The sequence below is a fragment of the Labeo rohita genome, chromosome 16 (assembly GCF_022985175.1).
Source record: "Labeo rohita strain BAU-BD-2019 chromosome 16, IGBB_LRoh.1.0, whole genome shotgun sequence".
In the NCBI taxonomy this organism is placed as follows: Eukaryota; Metazoa; Chordata; class Actinopteri; order Cypriniformes; family Cyprinidae; genus Labeo; species Labeo rohita.
The window spans coordinates 22131360-22149441 of record NC_066884.1 but is presented as its reverse complement, the minus strand read 5'-3'; the positions used below and the strand labels follow the sequence as shown (position 1 = coordinate 22149441).

Sequence of the window (18082 nt, the reverse complement as noted above, 5' to 3'; positions counted from 1 at the left end):
GCAAAAAGAGAGGAAGATGGAGCGCTGATACATTTCCGCTATCATACAATACATACATTTCGCTGTATTTTCACTTCAGGAACCCCAAGTCCCTCCATCTTTCCTCTCCTAAAGTTTTTGGTTTTGTAGCTGTTTAAAGCTTTCAGGTCAAGGCTCACGGCAGCACTGCGCTCGACGCCGTCACACGCGCACGGTAGCCATCACGACAGTAACCATAGCAACACCATCCCTAACATCAGCAGTGGTGAGACAGGTACGTACAGATACAACGCACGTTCCTGTAGAACCGTATCCCTTCTAAGCCATGGCAGTGCGTGCTTTTGCTCTGGAAGGTTACTTCAGCTACCGAAACATTTGAGCAGAAGAAACACAGTGCTGCTTTATCCCCTGATAGGTTTCCCCCCCACAGGCTCTGTCCAGTAAGGGACAGCTAAGAGGTCGAGAAGACAAGTGTCCGCCCCTACGCTGTCGATTAGCGGCCGGTCCGTCAGGACCGACGGTTGCATTTGTCGATGGATTTGGTTTGAAAGGTCGCCTTGGCAAAGGAAGTTTACATTTGAATACAATCTGGTGCCTCAAACACACCAACTACAAAACAGCATTTGGAATATATTAAATAAATAATAACATTAATAATAAAAAAAGTTTTTTTTTTTAAGAAAAATCACAAAGGAGCAAGAGGAGAATAAATAGAGAAATCAGATTTTTAAAAGGGGGGAGGCAGAAAACACAAAAAACCCGAAAGAGAGATAGTGTGAATTTTTGGTCTAAGTAAATATCGACATTTTTTTATCTTTTCACATGTTTTTCTTCCATACATTAGCAATTAGTAAGCATTATGACATAGATCATTTACTACAAAATCTATAGAAGCACTAACTGACCCATTCGGACTATACGGTAACGTAGAGAACTGAGTTCACGTATCCATCCCTCGTTGAATCTGCAGCGCTCGCCGACTACAGATTTCAGCACGATATAAATACAACGGTAAGGTGGATGAGAGCGTGTAAGTTGTTGCGTATGTGATATTTGGTTCTCTTTAAAGCTTGTTTATACTCGACTTTGGTTCTTTGGATGTACTTGAGCGTGTTTATCCTGGTTTCTTAATCTGTTGAACTGAATTTTCACAGTATTGTTTCAACCACCTGATTAGAGTCTCTAACACAACTAGATAGGAACAAGTAAGGAACGTAAAAAAAATGAGATCTCTGCAAATACGTGAATACCTTTTCCCCAAACGAAAGCACACAAATCTACACACACGGCCGAGAAAAGTCCCACAAAACAGACAGACGCAACGAAAGACCAAAAGTAACAACCCTCCCAACCCCCAAATGAACCCGAAACATCTTCTTCAGATGAGTCCAGTGAGGTCATCAAAGATCCCGCCACCCAGGACCAGGAAGAGTTTGAATGACAGGAGGCGGAGGCGGATCCCTTGCTACATGGTTCTGGGTGACCTCGGTCCAGAGATGCGTGAAGGGATACTCTTTTTCTGTACAGGCTCCTCCATTTTTTTTTTTTTTTTTTTGGCTTGGTTTGTTTTTGGTTTTCCTTTCTGGGAAGTTTAGCTGGCTGTGAAGTTTCGTTTCATTTTTTGGCTTGGAGAAGAAGCAGAGAGCCCCTTCAGATCCCACATGTTTCAGAGCGGCCTTGTCAAGGTTCAGGCCCCCGATGAACCGAACGTGTATGTATGAATCGCTTTGGTATTCAAAAGGGAGAAAGTGAGCGAGGGAGGCATGAAATGGAATGAGGAAGGATACAAGCACTTAATTATCAGCTGAGAGTATTTACACTTAACTAGAGGCGTGAAAGCTAGAGAGGAGCTTGGTCTTACTTTTATTACACTTTACAGCATTCATGTCATCGGACAAACAAGTGCATCAAGCTATGAAGCGCTAATATGATGAACATCAAAGACCAAACACCCAGTCCTCTCTAGATGCTCGATAAGACATGGAATGATGATGATGATGATCGTACGTGCTAAAACATTCAATAAAGACAGATGGAATGTGCTACTAAAACAGGCAATAATGAGAGAACTGGCTCATTTCACATTAAATCATAAAAAACATGAAGGAAAATGATGTGATTGCGTGGTAGGTATGATGATGAGCTCTGAGATGGATGGATTGTTGTCACTGGTCTGGTCCTGGACGGTTGGCTATTTACAGGTCCTTTGGATAAAGCTTTTCCATCCGTATTTTTGGTGTTTGTTTTTGGTATTTGAGATTTGGTATGCTTGTATTTTTTTTTTGTCATAGTGAGTCTCTCAAAGTTCTTTTATACTTTTTGGTATTCTCCACGTGTTTGCTTCAAAGAGCTGCAATTGTTCTATTACACACAGTAAAGTTTGTTGTTTTTGGTGCTTAAGGATCTCTTTGTGTCCTCTTCTCACTGCACTACATAGTTTTTTTGTTCTCCTTTTATATATTTGGCTGCGTCCCGCTAAACCGCGTGGTGTTTTTTTGGTTTCGTTTTCCCTCCTCTCCTCTTCCTTCCTCCTTCCACTCCGTCTCTCCATCTCTCCCCTCTTCTACTCTGTATATTTTTGGCATCAGTAGAGCGGGAGAGCGGAAGAGAGAGAGTGCGAATGAGAGGAAACTGAAGGGAGCGAGGGGATCAAGAGATGCTTTGGTTGACAGGTAAGGTTCCATCTCCTCCTTCTCCTCCTCCTCCTCCTGTGATTGGCTTTGGGCAACGTCACTCGATTTTCGCCCCTCCGATCGAGTGTGGGCTGTGTAGCAATTCACCGGAAGAGCAGGAAGAGACGGGGCTCGAGCAAGGGGAGGGACTCATGCCGCCTGTGACGGGAAATGAGGTTTTGGCAAGAGCTGAACCGGCCAATCCCATGCCAGTGCCTGCTGCCATAGGCAACAAAGAGGAGTGGTTAAGGAAGAGGGAAGAGGGGAGACCTGCTCCTTGGCCTCCAGAACCACCAATTAACACCTTGCTGCTGCCCTCAAGACTGGAAATGGGCAGCTGGCCACCACTGGCTGCCAGAGCTGTGGAAGAGACACAGTATTACTCATAAACATCAACACATTTTATGCACTTGATGAACACGCATGATGAACAGATGTGAGAAAAGGATAACAGAAGTGGAATGACGTGAACAAACACTCATACAGAGAGGACACGGTAGCACATGACTGATATGAGGTGGCAGTCTCTTTTGAACTCTCTTTTTCACAAACCTTGGATAGTAGCAAGTGGGTTGCTGCCAAGAAGAGCTTGGTTCATTCCTGTGTTAACTCCCCTCACCGTATTCCTGAGTCGCACAGACGAACCAACCCACAGAGCACACAGACAGAAACGGAAAATGGAAAGGAATACAGGGAAAAGGAAGGGAAAAAGAGAAAACATTTAGAAGCATAGTTAAGAGCTGGAAAAACAGTGCAAGAAGACAGGTCTTTGCAAAGTAAATATGGCTTTTCTTGTAGTACAATGCAGGCCACACACCAGCAGACCTCAGTGACGCATCAGTGTGTAACAATCCTTACGCTAAGACACAAATCTTTTGAACAAATATGCAAAATCGCTGAAAAATACACAAAAAATGACAGCACTTATTTCGAAATGTAAAAAAAAAGAAAAAATTAAAAAAAAATGTTGTGCCTTGCAAAAGTATTGATACCCTCATATCAGTCTACACTCCATACACAATAATGGCAAAGCACTTTTACAACTTTGCAAATGTATCAAAAATAAAACACTGAAATAAGTACATTGCATAAGCAATCATACCCTTAACTCAGCACTTAGTTGAAGCACCTTTAAAGTCTTTTTGGTATGATGCGACAAGTTTTGCACATCTGCATTTGGCAATTATCTGCCATTCTACACCTCACCTTTTCACCTGAGGTAGCAGAGGTTGGCAGACATTTTCAGGTTTCTCCAGAAATGTTTGATTGGCCACTCAAGGACATTCACAGTGTTGTCTATAAGCCACTCTCGCTGTGTGGTTAGGGCAGTGGTGGGTGAAGTACACAAGTCAAGTACTTGAGTGAAAGTACAGATACGAATAATAAAATATTACTCCAGTAAAAGTAAAAGTGCTCCTCTTTCAGTTTTACTCGAGTGAAAGTACAAAAGTACCTGATTTTTTTATGTACTTGAAGTAAGAAAAAAAAAAGTACTGATAGATTTATTTTGCTATTTTATATAGGCTACTTAATTTAATTTCGTATCAGCACATATTTTTTATAATCGTACTGCTCAAAATACCTGGGATTTTCCCCAAATAACCACCCAAATACATTTTTGTTGTTGGCTATGTTAATGAGTGATGTCGTAATATTCAGTGTGAAGCTTACACTGCAATTTACCTGAGAGAAAACAGATTTGACCATCTAATTTTCACCAGTAAGAAAAAAGTGTTTTAAAGCTTGTTGCTTTGCATAATGTCACAGTTATATATGACATGAGAATAAGTGTCATAAGTGCCTGAAGTTAGCAGGAACATTTTAAGGAAAATATAATTATATTTTCATAATGAATTTTTCCTTTCAAACATTATCTGTATAAACACACCCCTGGCCAAATGCCCCCAGAGGGCATCGCTTCCCACTTCGATAATTACTGTAGTTACCATGTTCTGAACATCACATACTTTTTTTCACCTTGGATGTAATCTATCTAGGTGGCTGAATAAATATATTTGGACTTTATATCTAAAAAATACCTCAACTTAGCACCAGCAAGCTTGTTAGCTAGACAGTTAGCATCAGCTAACAATATTTACCTATTTTCAGTATGGTTATGAATAAACATTCATATCTGTCTACTATAGTTGATCCAAACAATATAAAAATGTATACTGTTGATAAACAATATAAAAACAGACAATGTTACGCATGTAGGGCTACATGCGTAGCATTTTAATACAATTGCTAATGTTACAGCAGTGGGGAATATGAACGTGCATGAGTTATTTTATTTAATCTGTTATTTTAATTTTTTGCTTTTTTTTTTTTTTTTTACCTAAAACATAGAGACACTGATGTTGATGTGTCTGAATTCAAAAATTTCAGTAGGATAAACAAATCATCCTTTGCAGCAGATGTTATTCACAAACACCTAAATATGATTTTCATTCTCTGGAAACTGGGTTTTCATTAAGACAATCTCTATATTTTGCTGTGTTGAGCTTTCATTCAACTCTGACGAGTTCCTCAGTTCCTGCCGCTAAAAAACAGCCCCATAACATGAAGCTGCTACCAGCATACTTTACTGTTGGGATGCTACTGTGCAGGTGATGAGCAGAGTCCTTTAGGTGCTTTTTTGCAAATTCCAAGTGGGTTTTCATGTATCTTCACTGAGGAGAGGATTGAGTTTGGCCACACTGCCATAAAGACCGGATTGGTAGAGTGTTGCAGTGATGTTTGTCCTTCTGTAAGTTTCTCCAATCTGCATATATGATCATAGAGCTCAACTAGAGTGACCATCAGCCTCTTGGTCCCCTCTCTAACCAAAGCCCTTCTCCATCAATTGCCTGGAGGTCAGCTTTAGGAAGAGTCCTAGTTGTTCCAAACATCTTCCATTAGGGATAATGGAGTCTACATGCTTCTGTGAACCTTCAGTGCAGCAGAATTTTTTCTGAACTCTTCCCCAGATCTGTGCCTTGATGCAGTCTCTCTCTGAGCTCTACAGGCAGTTCTTTTGACCTCAGGGCTTGGTTTTTGCTCTGACATGCATTTTCAGCTGTTCAACCTTTTAGTGAAAGGTGTGTCTTTCCAAATCATACTCATTCAAATGAATTTGCCACAGGTTAACTTCTCTTGAAGTGTAGTAACATCTACAAGCGATATGAATGCTCCTGAGCTCAATTTCAAGTGTCCCAGAAAAGGGTATGAATACTTATGCAATGGAATCATTTCAGTTTTTAGTTCTAATAAATTTGCTAAGTTGTTACAGACCTGTTTTGTGCTTTATCATTATGGTGTATGGAGTATAGATAAATGTGGAAAAAAAGTCATTGAAAGCAGTTTAACATAAGGCTGCAACATTACAAAAACATGAAAAAAAGAAGAGGTATGAATACTTTTGCAAGGCACTGTATATAAAATTGATGAAAGTAATATTAACGTAATATTTTATCAATTGCAATAAAATGAATTACAATAAATTCTATAACAATAATTACAATTAATATAATGTATTTAATTGCTAATAATATAACTGTGCATCTGTCATTATATACAATTTTCAAAGTCAATCTACCAGAATTCACCTTATGCTCCAATCCATATTTTCCTATACTTGACAATGACAAATACGTTTATGTCAGTGTGTGTGTGTGTGTGTGTGTGTGTGTGTGTGTGTAAGAACACAGACTCTGCTGGTTGTATTCACCTCAAACTTGCAGCAAAGTCAGTGATGTAGTTAGAAACGTCACCATTCTTTTTATGCCATGAACTGCGGATGACAAAACCACACACGCACAAATAACATTTGCACACACACGCAAACACTGCAGTTACCTACATTTGCTGAGCCACAGGGAGTAAAAGGTGATGAGTATGTGCTGAGTGGATGTGGATGTGTGTGTGTGTGTATGTAAGAGAGAAATCAACTCACCCTGTGTTCAGACTTAGTGTACTGTGAGTTGGCGGGGCGGGGCTGGCATCACTGCGGGGAGGCGGGGTTACAGGAGATGGTGCAGAGCTTAAGGAGGGGCCGCTTGGGGTCAAAGGGCAAACTGATGACATAGTGGTCACTGATCAAGGAAAATAATAAGAAATAGAGCATCCGTTATATATATATATATATTTTACATAATTAGATGTATCTCTGATCAGCAGATATCCACTTACACACCCTACCTGCTGTACCGAGACTGGTCACTGTCTGCGATGGTCCCTGACTGGACATCTGTAAGGAAGATGCGGATATGATGTCACAGGTCAAAAGTTATGAGGGTGAAAAGAAGAAAGGGCTACAAAACTTCAATCAAAGAGCAAAATGCTGAGTTTGAAAGTAAAAACATGCAATATTCCTCTGAAAGAATTATTAAGAGAGGATGAATCCTCCTATAGTGTTATAACATTGACAGTGAACTAGTTGTGTAAATCAGCTATGAAGGTATGAATTATTACACATTAAATTGCAAAGCAATGCAGGGTGGGTAAAACCACATTCAGGAGTGAATGATATATGCATCATTATGGGAGTGATTATTATCGTCTGCTCATGCAGGAGAAACTAGTAGTGTTGTGGCACAGGGTGGTTGGAGATGGGGGTATGGGCCAAGGGAGCAAGCCGGGTCGTACCATGTGCGGGCTGTAGCAGGGGGGTTTGTGCGAGGTGGGCTGGGGTTGGCTGGGCAAGGGAGGGGTGGCACTGGAGGGGTTAATACGTTTCTCTTTCTGTCGGCGGTTGCAGAACCAGACGCGGATCACCTCCTTCTCCATGCTGAGCTTCTCTGCGATGAGCAGGATCTCCTCTGAGGTAGGCTTCTGGTTCTGAATGCAGAAAACAGGTTTAGGGATGGGATTATTTAAGGACACTCATTTCAGAAGCATTTAGTTATATAGTACTGATCAAAAGTTTGAAGTTAGAACTTATCAGAACAGGATGGATTCAACTGAAAAAAAAAAAAAAAAGTCAAAAAGTGACAGTAAATAAAAGCCGTTCTTTTTAACTTTTATCTTTATTTTTTATCTAAGAATCCTAAAAAAAAAATGCAAGTTTTGACAACAGTATTAAAGGAGTAATTCACTTCCTGAACAAACATTTACAGATAATTTACTCACCCCCTTGTCATCCAAGATGTTCATGTCTTTCTTCAGTCGTACAGAAATTGTGTTTTTTGAAGAAAACATTTCAGGATTTCTCTCCATATAGTGGACTTCTATGGTGCCTGCGAGTTTGAACTTTCAAAATGTAGTTTAAATGCAGCTTCAGAGGACTCTAAACGATCCCAGCTGAGGAAGAAGGGTCTTATCTACTGTAACGATTGGTTATTTTCTAAAAAAATGTACTGTTTATATACTTTCAAACTTCAAACGCTCATCTTGTCTAGCTTGACAGTATGGGTATGTCGAAAAACTCCCATCTCTTTTTTTCCTCCAACATCGCTGTTATACCTTTTTTTGTAAAGGGCGTTTGACCTTCTTTGCGTGTTCACTTTGTAAACACTGGGTCGGTGTTTACAAACTTCTGCAGCGATGTAGGACAATTCTGAAGTTGGGGGCACCATAGAAGTCCATTATATGGAGAGAAATCCTGTTTTCCTTAAAAAACTATTTCTTTATGACTGAAGAAAGAAAGACATGAACATCTTGGATGACAAGAGGATGAGTACATTATCTGTACATTTTTGTTCTGGAAATGGACTTATCCTTTAAGCAGCACAACTACTTTAAACTGTGATAATAAGAAATATTTCTTGAGCACCAAATCAACATACTGATTTCTGACACTCAGTGGTGGGGAGTAACTAGTTACATGTAATGGAATTACGTAATTTAATTACAAAATAAATGTAACCATAATCTGTTAGTTACTAAGAAAAAATGTGTAATTAAATTACAGTTACTTATAAAAATCTTAAGGGGTTAACGTGAATATTCTTACACACACACATACAGATTGAATAACGTCTTACCAAAAATGCATTGACTGCTCTAAAAAATGAGACACCAATGTTTCAGGAGTTTAGGACAAAGGATATTTGTGTCCTAAACCTATTTGGGGTTGTGTATATGCTTCATTTTTTATATTATTGTGTTTTTTCCAAGGCATTGTTAGGCGCTATTGTTTCCTGTTATAGCTATGTTAAGATTTGATTTCAAAAACAGTATCAGCTATTAAACTATATCTTGTTATGATTTTAAATCAGTATTTAACATCAGAATGATCTCAAAGTAAAAAGAGGTGCTAAAGCCTGATATTGCAGTGCCTGTGCTTTAAAATTAAATTATTATAATTTTAATTCAAGTGATGAAGGATTTTGAAAGTCTGACAGTAATCAGTGTTGAGTACTACTGTAAGGTTAACCCTGCCCGCTTCAAATGTTTAAAAATAACAGTTTAGAAAACTTTAGGAAAAAAATGTACACATTTAAATTTAGAAAAGCAATCAAATGTAATCAGTTACATTACTATAACAGAGTAATTACATTTTAAATAGTAACTTGTAATCTGCAACCTATTACATTTCCAAAGTAACCTTCCCAATACTGGTGACACTACAGTAATGGCAACTGAAAATTCATCTTTGCTATCACGTGAATAAATTACATTTTAGAAAACATTAAAATGAAAAATAGTTGTTTTATATTGTAAAAACATTTAATAATATTACTGGTTCTACTGTGTTTATAACCAAACAAATGCAGCCTTGCTGAGCATAAGGGACTTCTGTGTAATGTGTTCTGACCGTGATGAAGCTGCGTTCCAGAGCGACGCGGACGTTGGTCTCAATGCTGGTGCGTTTCTTCCTACGGCGGCCAGGCAAGCCCTCGAACCCCAGCGAGGGAGAGGAAAGAGCACTGGGACTTGGCAAGGTGCTGTCCATCGACATTGTTTCTAAGTAAACCATTAAAAAACATTTTAGTTTTATTAATTCAACTGTAAAAAGGTCATTATTATGCCACGTCACCTTTTACATTTAATTTTTTAATAATGATGTGGCTTAAATGCCACTTAAACTGTAGTTTTAATGTATGTACAGAACAAGTTTTTGAGATTAAAAGGAACTTAAAGGGACAGTTCGCCCAAAAATGAAAATTCTCTTATTAATTCACCCTCATGTCATTCCAAACCTGTATGACTTCCCCTTCTTCTGTGGAACATAATAAAAAATATTTTGAAGAATGGCTTCCGTTGTATGAAGAAAAAAATACAATTGCGTTAAACAGGAACTGAAACTGTTTAATTTGCCAATATTCTTCTAAATATATTTTGATTTTCAGAATTGGGTGGACTGTTCCTTTAAGCACTAAGTTTGATTGACAGCTGTAACATCTAATGCAGCTGTTCGTGATGGTTACCTGCATCAGTCAGCCATTTCTCCAACAGAGGTTTGAGTTTGCACATGTTCTTGAAGCTGAGATTGAGCGCCTCAAATCGAGAGATAGTGGTCTGACTGAAATCATTCCCATAGAGCTTCCCCATGGCCAATCCCACATCACCCTGTAGAGGGAAACAGAGACCAAACATTACTATACTGAGAAACAAAATCTTCTGAGTGTGTGCGTGTGTGTTTATGTATGTGTACCTGTGTGAAGCCCAGTTTGATCCTTCTCTGTTTGAATGTGCGGGCAAATTGCTCCAGTTCCTCCAGATCGCTGGGCTCCTCGGGATGAGAGGTCACCGGAGTCACTGTGTTCACGCTGCTCTCTGCAACCTTCTCTCTCTGCCACAAACCAGACACACACATACTCTGAGTGAGTATAAAAATGAGTGTCAGATGTAAATATTATGAGAGGAGAACAGCACAGAATGTAGTATTTTGCACATACAGTACTGTTCAAAATGAGTTTATATTAGAGATTGGAAATTATATGCTCATTAAGATTGCATTTATTTGATTAAAATGCAACAAAAACAGTAATATTAATACATACTAAATAAATATTGTAAATTTTGTGTCTTTGCTAAATAAAACTGTGAAGTTTTTCAAAAAAAAATCTTTTAAACAGTAGTGTAAATTTTGCAACAGCCGTCATACACACAAAAGTCCATACACAGTTCATACACGTTATTGTGTTTCCCTTTTTAAAAAGGGAAATGAGAATTTCATTTAATTAATCAGTCATTCTGTTTTTTTAAATACATTTATACATAAGATATACATTTACATAGAAATCATCTGTTTAAATAACCTCTGCCATATGTTTACCCCTCTTTGGGAAAAAAAAACTCACGAATATGTGGTCTTTCATCAGCCGTTGTACCTGTGCTTGAAGACTAAGTCTGGGTGGAGCGGCCAGCAGGCTTCCTTGGTTTTGCTGAGGTAGTGGAATTAGATTTGGCGTTGATAGCAGCCCTGAAACATACACAACCAATGTGATTATATTTATCAATTATATTTACAGTTGAATTAAATCAGACACTTATCTAATCACTGTCTTGAAAAACGCTCATTAATACAGAAATAAGCAATAAATTCTCTTCTGTGTAAATTTTAAATTTTGTCCTGACAAGCCAGGATCATGATAATTGACATGCAAAAACTCTTAATGTTTAACCGTTTCATTCATATTAAACATAAATATTTAGTATATTTATAATACAAATTAGTAATGTGACATTCATGAACATTTTATTCATTAGTGACGTGAAAAAAAGACTTGCAAGATAAAGTGATCATTTATGTTTATTATAAATTGTCTTTAGCTGCATTATTATGATTTATGAATTCGGAAACAGAGGTACACTACCAGTCAAAAGTTTTTAAAAATTTTTAATGTTTTTAAAGAAGTCTCTTCTGCTCACCAAGCCTGCATTTATTTGACCCAAAATACAGCAAATGCAGTAATATTGTGAACTATTTTTACAATTTAAAGTAACTGCTTTCTATGTGAATATATTTTAAAATGTAATTTATTCCTGTGTTCAAAGCTAAATTTTCAGCATCATTAATCTTCAGTGTCACATGGTCTTTCAGAAGTCATTCTAAAATGCTGATTTGCAGAAAGATCCAAAGATCAGCATTTATCTGAAATAAAAAGCTTGGTTTCTGTATAATTTTATTTATTTACTTATTTTTATTTTTTTTATTATTTTTTTTTTTAGAAATTCTAGAAATGAATACTTTTATTTAGCAAGGATGCTTTAATTTCATCAGAAGTGATGATAAAGACATGTATAATGTTACAAAAGATTTCTATTTCAGATAAACGCTGTTCCTCTGAACTTTCTATTCATCAAAGAAACCTGAAAAAAAGTCTACTTAGCTGTTTTCAACATATTAATAATAATAAGTGTTTTTGAGCAGCAAATCAGCGTATTAGAATAATGTCTGAAGGATCATGTGACTGGAGTAATGATGCTAAAAATTCAGCTTTAACATTTTAAAATATATTCAAATAGAAAACAGATGTTTTAAATAGTACAAATATTTAAAGAAATTTAAGTTTGCTGTACTTCGGATTAAATAAATGCAGGCTTGGTGAGCGGAAGAGACTTCTTTAAAAAAATATTACAAATCTTACTGTTCAAAAACTTTTGACTGGTAGTGTAGGTGGATGTTTTTAAGGAATTTGGGCTGTTGAAAATATGACATTTTACACTAAATACATAAATATTAACACCACTAAGATGAACAAAAAAGACATTTTGATGAGCAAGATCGAATGAGAAAGTAAAATCATCCAATCTTCCCATCACTAATACTAATAGTAAATAAGCTACCTTGCTGCCCTTGCTGTGTTTGTGGTAAAAGAAACTGTGCGGGTGAAGGCAGAGTGTGTCCTGGAACAAGAACTAACTGCTGCAGCTGCAACAACTGCTGAATGTCCTGAAAGAGAGAAAAGAAACAGATGCTGAAAGGATGTGGCGGTTTCACTCTGGTGAATGACTGAAAGAGCGAAAACACTGATTCTTGAAGAATATTAGGCCGTTAAAGGCCGGAGGGGGGAATTCACTGTTGAGAATTTAAAAAATTGACTGTTTAGAAAATTTGTCCTTATTTCAGGTGTGCTGCTCAACACTGATTGGCTGTACCTGCGCAGTGAGCTGGATTGGCTGAGAAAGAGGAAGCTGGTGAGGAGGAGGCGGGACAGGGGCGGCGGTTTGTTCCTGTGTGCTCTGCGATTGGCCCTGCGACTGCGGCTGAGCTGCCTGCTGACTGGCCTGCTGCTGGGCTTGCTGTTGATTGGCCGCGTGGGCCGCATGCGACTGCTGCACAGCTGCAGCGAGGAGCTGCGCCTGCTGTAAGAGCAGCTGTTGCTGTGCTGGCAAAAGTGCAGTCAACTAGAGAGAGGAAGAGCAGCAGAGAAGAAAAGTGTGGTGAAAATAAGAAAAGAAAGCACATGTAAAGCAAGCAAGCTTATGCGGGAACCAACACAGACACACATATACAGCACAGGTAAAGAGTATCAGCTTGTTTGTCTTACCCCTGCGAGCTGACCACCCGTTAGCATCAGCTGTGTGTGGGAAAGGGCCGTCTGAGCGGGTGTAGTTTGTACAGCAGCAGGAGACATCTCACCACAATCCTCCACCTTAGTCTGAGACATAGTGGCAGAGAAACGTTGATGATGAATTCATGTGTTACTAAAAGTGACACAGTGAGTGGGGGTATTGAAATGAAGGTGATAACTTGAGGTTAATAAAATAGTATCAGCTCATGAGGTGGAAAATACTAAATATGTCAACTGTAAAAGAGTTAAAGCTCATTATTAATTGGCCAAAAACTAGAAAATGTACAGATCTGTATGAAAATCCCTTAGCGATACAAAACACAGGCTTTCACATGCATTTACACACTTTCTCTCACCTTGGTGCTGCTGCTCAGTGTGGGAGAAAGAGAGAAAGGGTTGATTTTCATTGCCTGAACCTGTTGGAGGGAAACACGTTGAAAATATGACTCATTTTTTGATTATGCAGAATTCAGATGGAATATAACACTGGTACATGGCTATCACTTACCTGATTATTTGAATCTGAGCCATTTCTTTCAGAGTCTAAAAAACACAATTAAAGAAAAAAACATTTCTGTTAATTAAGTCAATTTATTTTAATGTGTGTGTGCGGGTAAATTCAAATTATATATAAATATTTTATGTACCTTTATTTTAGAGTTTTATTTTGAATGTTTGTTTTTATTTTAAAATTATTCATTTCAATTTATAGAATCACTGATTCTGTTTTTCTATTTATTGCTGTGAAGCTGCTTAGTAACAGTCTGTTTTTATTTTATTTATATGATTTTTCTTTAATTTGTAGTGTTTTTAGTGTTTTATTTACACTGCTCGTCAAAAGTTTTTGAACAGTATAATTTTTAATGCTTTTTTTTTTAAAAGAATTCTCTTCTGCTCACCAAGTCTGCATTTATTTGATCCAAAGTATAGCAAAAACTACAATTTTGACATATTTTTACTATTTAAAATAACTGCTTTCTATTTTAATATATTTTAAAATGTTATTTATTCCTGCATTTCCAGCATCATAAATTTCCAGCATAATATATATATATATATATATATATATATATATATTTTTTTTTTTTTTTTTTTTTTTTTTTTGAGCAACAAATCAGAATATTAGAATGATTTCTGAAAGATCATGTGACTGGAGTAATGATGGTAAAAATTCAGCTTTGAAATCACATTTACATTTTAAAATATTTTCAAATAAAAAAACAGTTGTTTTAAACAGTAAAAAATATTTCAAAAATTACTGTTTTCACTGTACTTTACAAATAAATGCAGGCTTGGTAAGCAGAAGAGACTTCTTTAAAAAAAGCATAAAAAATTGTACTGTTCAAAAACTTTTGACCAGTAATGTTTATTATTTATTTTGTATTGTTAACACAAAAATATGCTGCAAAAATACTTCATGTATCATATTTGTTATAGGACTAAATGTTATCAAGTCAAGTAAATATCTGAGCAGAAAATTCCTTTTTGTTGAGCCTTGTTACAAAAATATAATATAGCTTTATACCTGTACTCTCCATCGGAGAGTCTGCTGCTGGATTCTCAACCTCTATTGGCTTTGACATTCTTATATCTGTGAAGAAGAGCGAGAGATATGAGGTCAGTCATCAACTTTTGCTACATGCCGAACCATTTCTGTTAACACATCATGTACCCTGATTCAACAGTCCAATCCTTTTCCACAGCTGAACAGCGAAATTTAAATATTATGAAATAGTTTCAGTAATGATGCTGATGATGAATGGAAGTGTAACACTAATATGTTACATTTTACATAAAAATGACACAAAAATGCACAGATTTTGGTTCTAAAAACACAAAAGTCTAGATCCAAGTACTCAATCCAACAAACAACTAATAACGATCACGTCACCACAGACGGACGTGTCATTTCAAATTTATCTGTAACCGAGCCCCTGGGACAGTCCCAGTCCCTCAGCGGAGAGAAACAGAGCGTGCAAAGTAAAGTGTGTGAAATACCATATATCTTTTAAGATATATCCTAATAACATTTTTTAGAAAATAAATTTATGTTTTGGTCTAAACTGAATAATGTAGACACACACACATATATATATTCTAAATAAAAGTCAGAACACATAAAAATGTGTATGCTTCTGACAAATTCAAAACAGTTGAGTATCAGTATGGCACTTCATACAATAAAAAGAGCTGTACACAACATCAGCGAGATAAATTCTGTGGCCAAAAAGCTCTGAAATAGACATGAATAAACACACACACATGCACACACACAAACACACTCACTTCCCTTTTGTGAAAATGCAAATAAAGCCAACGACTGACTAATAATATCACCCACCTGCATATACCACTATCTCGTGTGATCCTCTTTATCTTCTGCTCTTCCCCTCAACACTCACATCTCATCCTTCATTTCTCACTCATTCACCCTTCCTTCCATCAGTATTTAATTCCTGCCAACTACATGAAACTGATGCCTCGCCAGATTCTTATAATTAATTTCTGACTCCTCAAGGGGGCAGCACAATTTCAAAAAAAAAAGACCGTCTGTAATAATCCCAGAGAAAGTTACACAGGAAACCAGCTTCGCTCGTATCAGTTGTGTAACTCGTGTAAAAGCCGCCAAAAAAAGCTCAAGAATTGCCGACTTCCTCAGACGATCAAATCCAGGGTCCGGCGACGGTGATGAGTGGAAGGAAGTAAGAGGGAAGGAAAGCCCCTCTCGAGGCCCGTCAGCAAACGGAGTTCAGGGTTTCCACAGAATGGCCTGATGGTAAAATATTCTAATAGCTCAGCCTGAAAGTTTCAGAATATTTTCAAATTGTGTCATACACAAATTCTGACTATTTTTAACAAGGTGTCATAATTCATCTGAAAAAAAATAAGCTGACACAGACATCACTGCAGTCTCGCAGTCTATGATAACTCATTTAATACGCAGCCGCTGCAGTTTCACATTATTGAATCCAGAATATAAGGTTGGCTTGATAGGAACTGAATGTGCAGTTCATCATTCATATGAAGTTAACATGAAAGTGTGCCTGATGGTTTTGGTGTTAATGTCTCACTTCCCTCTCTGTTTCCCCTCAGGCTGGGCCAAACACAATGTGTTAAACCAAACACTTACTGTCGGGCCAGCTATTAATACGCACATTCGCACACACAAACATACAGACGGGTGCGCGTGCAGACTTGAACTTAAGTGCTCCTGTATAATATACAGTAGCTGACACACACACAGATCTGTTTCTTATATATTTTGAACTTCTCCATTTCATAACTTCTGTATTACAAAGATCTCCATTCTTTTTTTAAATCTGAAATGAATATGCTTACGCCGCCTGCACATACTGGAAATAATTTCCAAGCTAAATTATTGTAATGCAAGATTAATTGACAAAAACCACACTCCGCATTTGTGAGGGAGAGAGACGTTTTCACTCTTATTTTTGTTAACCTCCTAATCAGTTTAGCCTAATGTTGCCTTATTTCACAAATGGCAGCTCCATGTTACCTCATTTATAAGTGGATTTTAGCAAAAACATAATTTCTGCCCTTCTATCACTTTTTAAGCTATGTGATCCCTGCAAATGCCTGTTATCTGGAAGAGGCTCATTTTCAGCCACCAGCCACTTATTTTTACTTCAAGATGAAGTTTCTTATGACAAGAATCAGCGCCATCACTCCATGAATTAGCCTCTCAGTTTGCTCAGCTCAATTTATTTGTTTAACCGCATATTCATAATCTGAAGGTGTCTCCAGTAGACTTACTTCTTCTGACTGACCTCTCTCCCATTATTACATTGTTTGAAAGATCAGATATTCAGTTACACTCTTAAAAATAAAGGTTCCAAAAGTTTGCAATGATGCCATTGCAGAAGAACCATTTTGAAAAATCTAAAGAACCTTTTCCGACTATAAAGAACCTTTTTTGCACTTGAAAGGTTCCATGGATGTTCTTTATGGAACCATCTATGCTGATAAAGAACCGTTATTTATAAGAGTGTATGATCATTCAAGTTGTCATTAAGAACATTATAGCTGGTTTCTACCTGCTAGAAACTTCATAGAAAGTGACATCAACACTCCTCAAGGAAGCATACTTGCTCCTTCTCATATTAAACATATACAATACTAACAGAGAACACCATGCTTCACAGTATACTAATGTTCATTAATAAAGGCAAGAGTTCCTGTACTGTGGTCCATCTGTTGAGCACACAGCTGCGCTTTATGTCAAAGTTGCAGTTGGGAGCTGAGGAAGGGGGAAACCCCATGAAGAACTTCACACTGGGTTTCCCAGAGGTTCCCTTATAAGCTTCCAGTCAATGAATACAATTTCATCACTCACTAAAAAGTACTTATTTGCCTGATGAACCAGTGACAAAATAGATATTCATAACTCTAGTGTAATAACGTGAAGATTTAATGCACGTAATAACACATTGACGTTGTTGTTAACCACTTAAAAGTCAGATAAGCTGAGCTCTTTATAATTGCGAAGACAAAAACAGCTTTTGGCCGTCTAGTATTACAACACTGTAATTAATGATTGTGCATTTGAAATTAAAGCAGAGAAATGTAAATTATTTGGAGGATTTCACAACAGAAATCACAAGACCACCAGTTCATAAAAAACAGATCATTGAAGAGCTCTCACATTTTACTGAACTACAAACTCTACAATGAGAATATGAGATTGAATAGCAAAAATGGCCCTTAAACCTCACAACCTCAGTGTGGCAACTTGTGAGAAAAGCCACAGAGGTCAGTAGCTGAGAATGCAAGAATTAAAGCTATTACTCCAAAACAGTCATAAATAAAAAAACTTGGTCTGCCAAAAAGCCTTATATTGCTAAGATGAGAATTGAAAAAAAGAACTTGTGGCCAAAACTTGTGAAAATTCATATATTGTGCAAATTTAATACTGCCCACACTTCAAAAACCAACATCCTCACAGCGAATATGGTGTTGGAAGCATGCTGT

At 37.3% G+C, this 18082-nt stretch overlaps 1 protein-coding gene across 6 annotated transcripts in view; it reads right to left on the bottom strand.

Annotated features, from left to right (window-relative positions):
- Positions 1 to 266: 266 nt before the first annotated feature.
- Positions 267 to 18082, bottom strand: part of pou2f2a (POU class 2 homeobox 2a) — a 46428-nt gene continuing 28612 nt past the window's right edge. Inside the window, exons 2-17 of one of the 6 annotated variants that reach the window (XM_051131751.1) lie at positions 14619 to 14684; positions 13602 to 13636; positions 13450 to 13509; positions 13070 to 13180; positions 12678 to 12926; positions 12366 to 12471; positions 10877 to 10998; positions 10228 to 10365; positions 10001 to 10142; positions 9388 to 9536; positions 7278 to 7469; positions 6822 to 6879; positions 6586 to 6724; positions 6361 to 6423; positions 3204 to 3277; positions 267 to 3011 (exon numbers count right to left, since the gene is read on the bottom strand). In XM_051131751.1, the coding sequence (XP_050987708.1) occupies positions 2710 to 3011; positions 3204 to 3277; positions 6361 to 6423; positions 6586 to 6724; positions 6822 to 6879; positions 7278 to 7469; positions 9388 to 9536; positions 10001 to 10142; positions 10228 to 10365; positions 10877 to 10998; positions 12366 to 12471; positions 12678 to 12926; positions 13070 to 13180; positions 13450 to 13509; positions 13602 to 13636; positions 14619 to 14684 (2006 nt within the window). In that variant the 3' untranslated portion in view covers positions 267 to 2709. Of the gene's footprint in view, positions 3012 to 3203; positions 3278 to 6360; positions 6424 to 6585; positions 6725 to 6821; positions 6880 to 7277; positions 7470 to 9387; positions 9537 to 10000; positions 10143 to 10227; positions 10393 to 10876; positions 10999 to 12365; positions 12472 to 12677; positions 12927 to 13069; positions 13181 to 13449; positions 13510 to 13601; positions 13637 to 14618; positions 14685 to 18082 lie in introns of all 6 variants that reach the window. The other 5 variants (XM_051131754.1, XM_051131752.1, XM_051131755.1 and 2 more) reach the window with 5 other exon arrangements.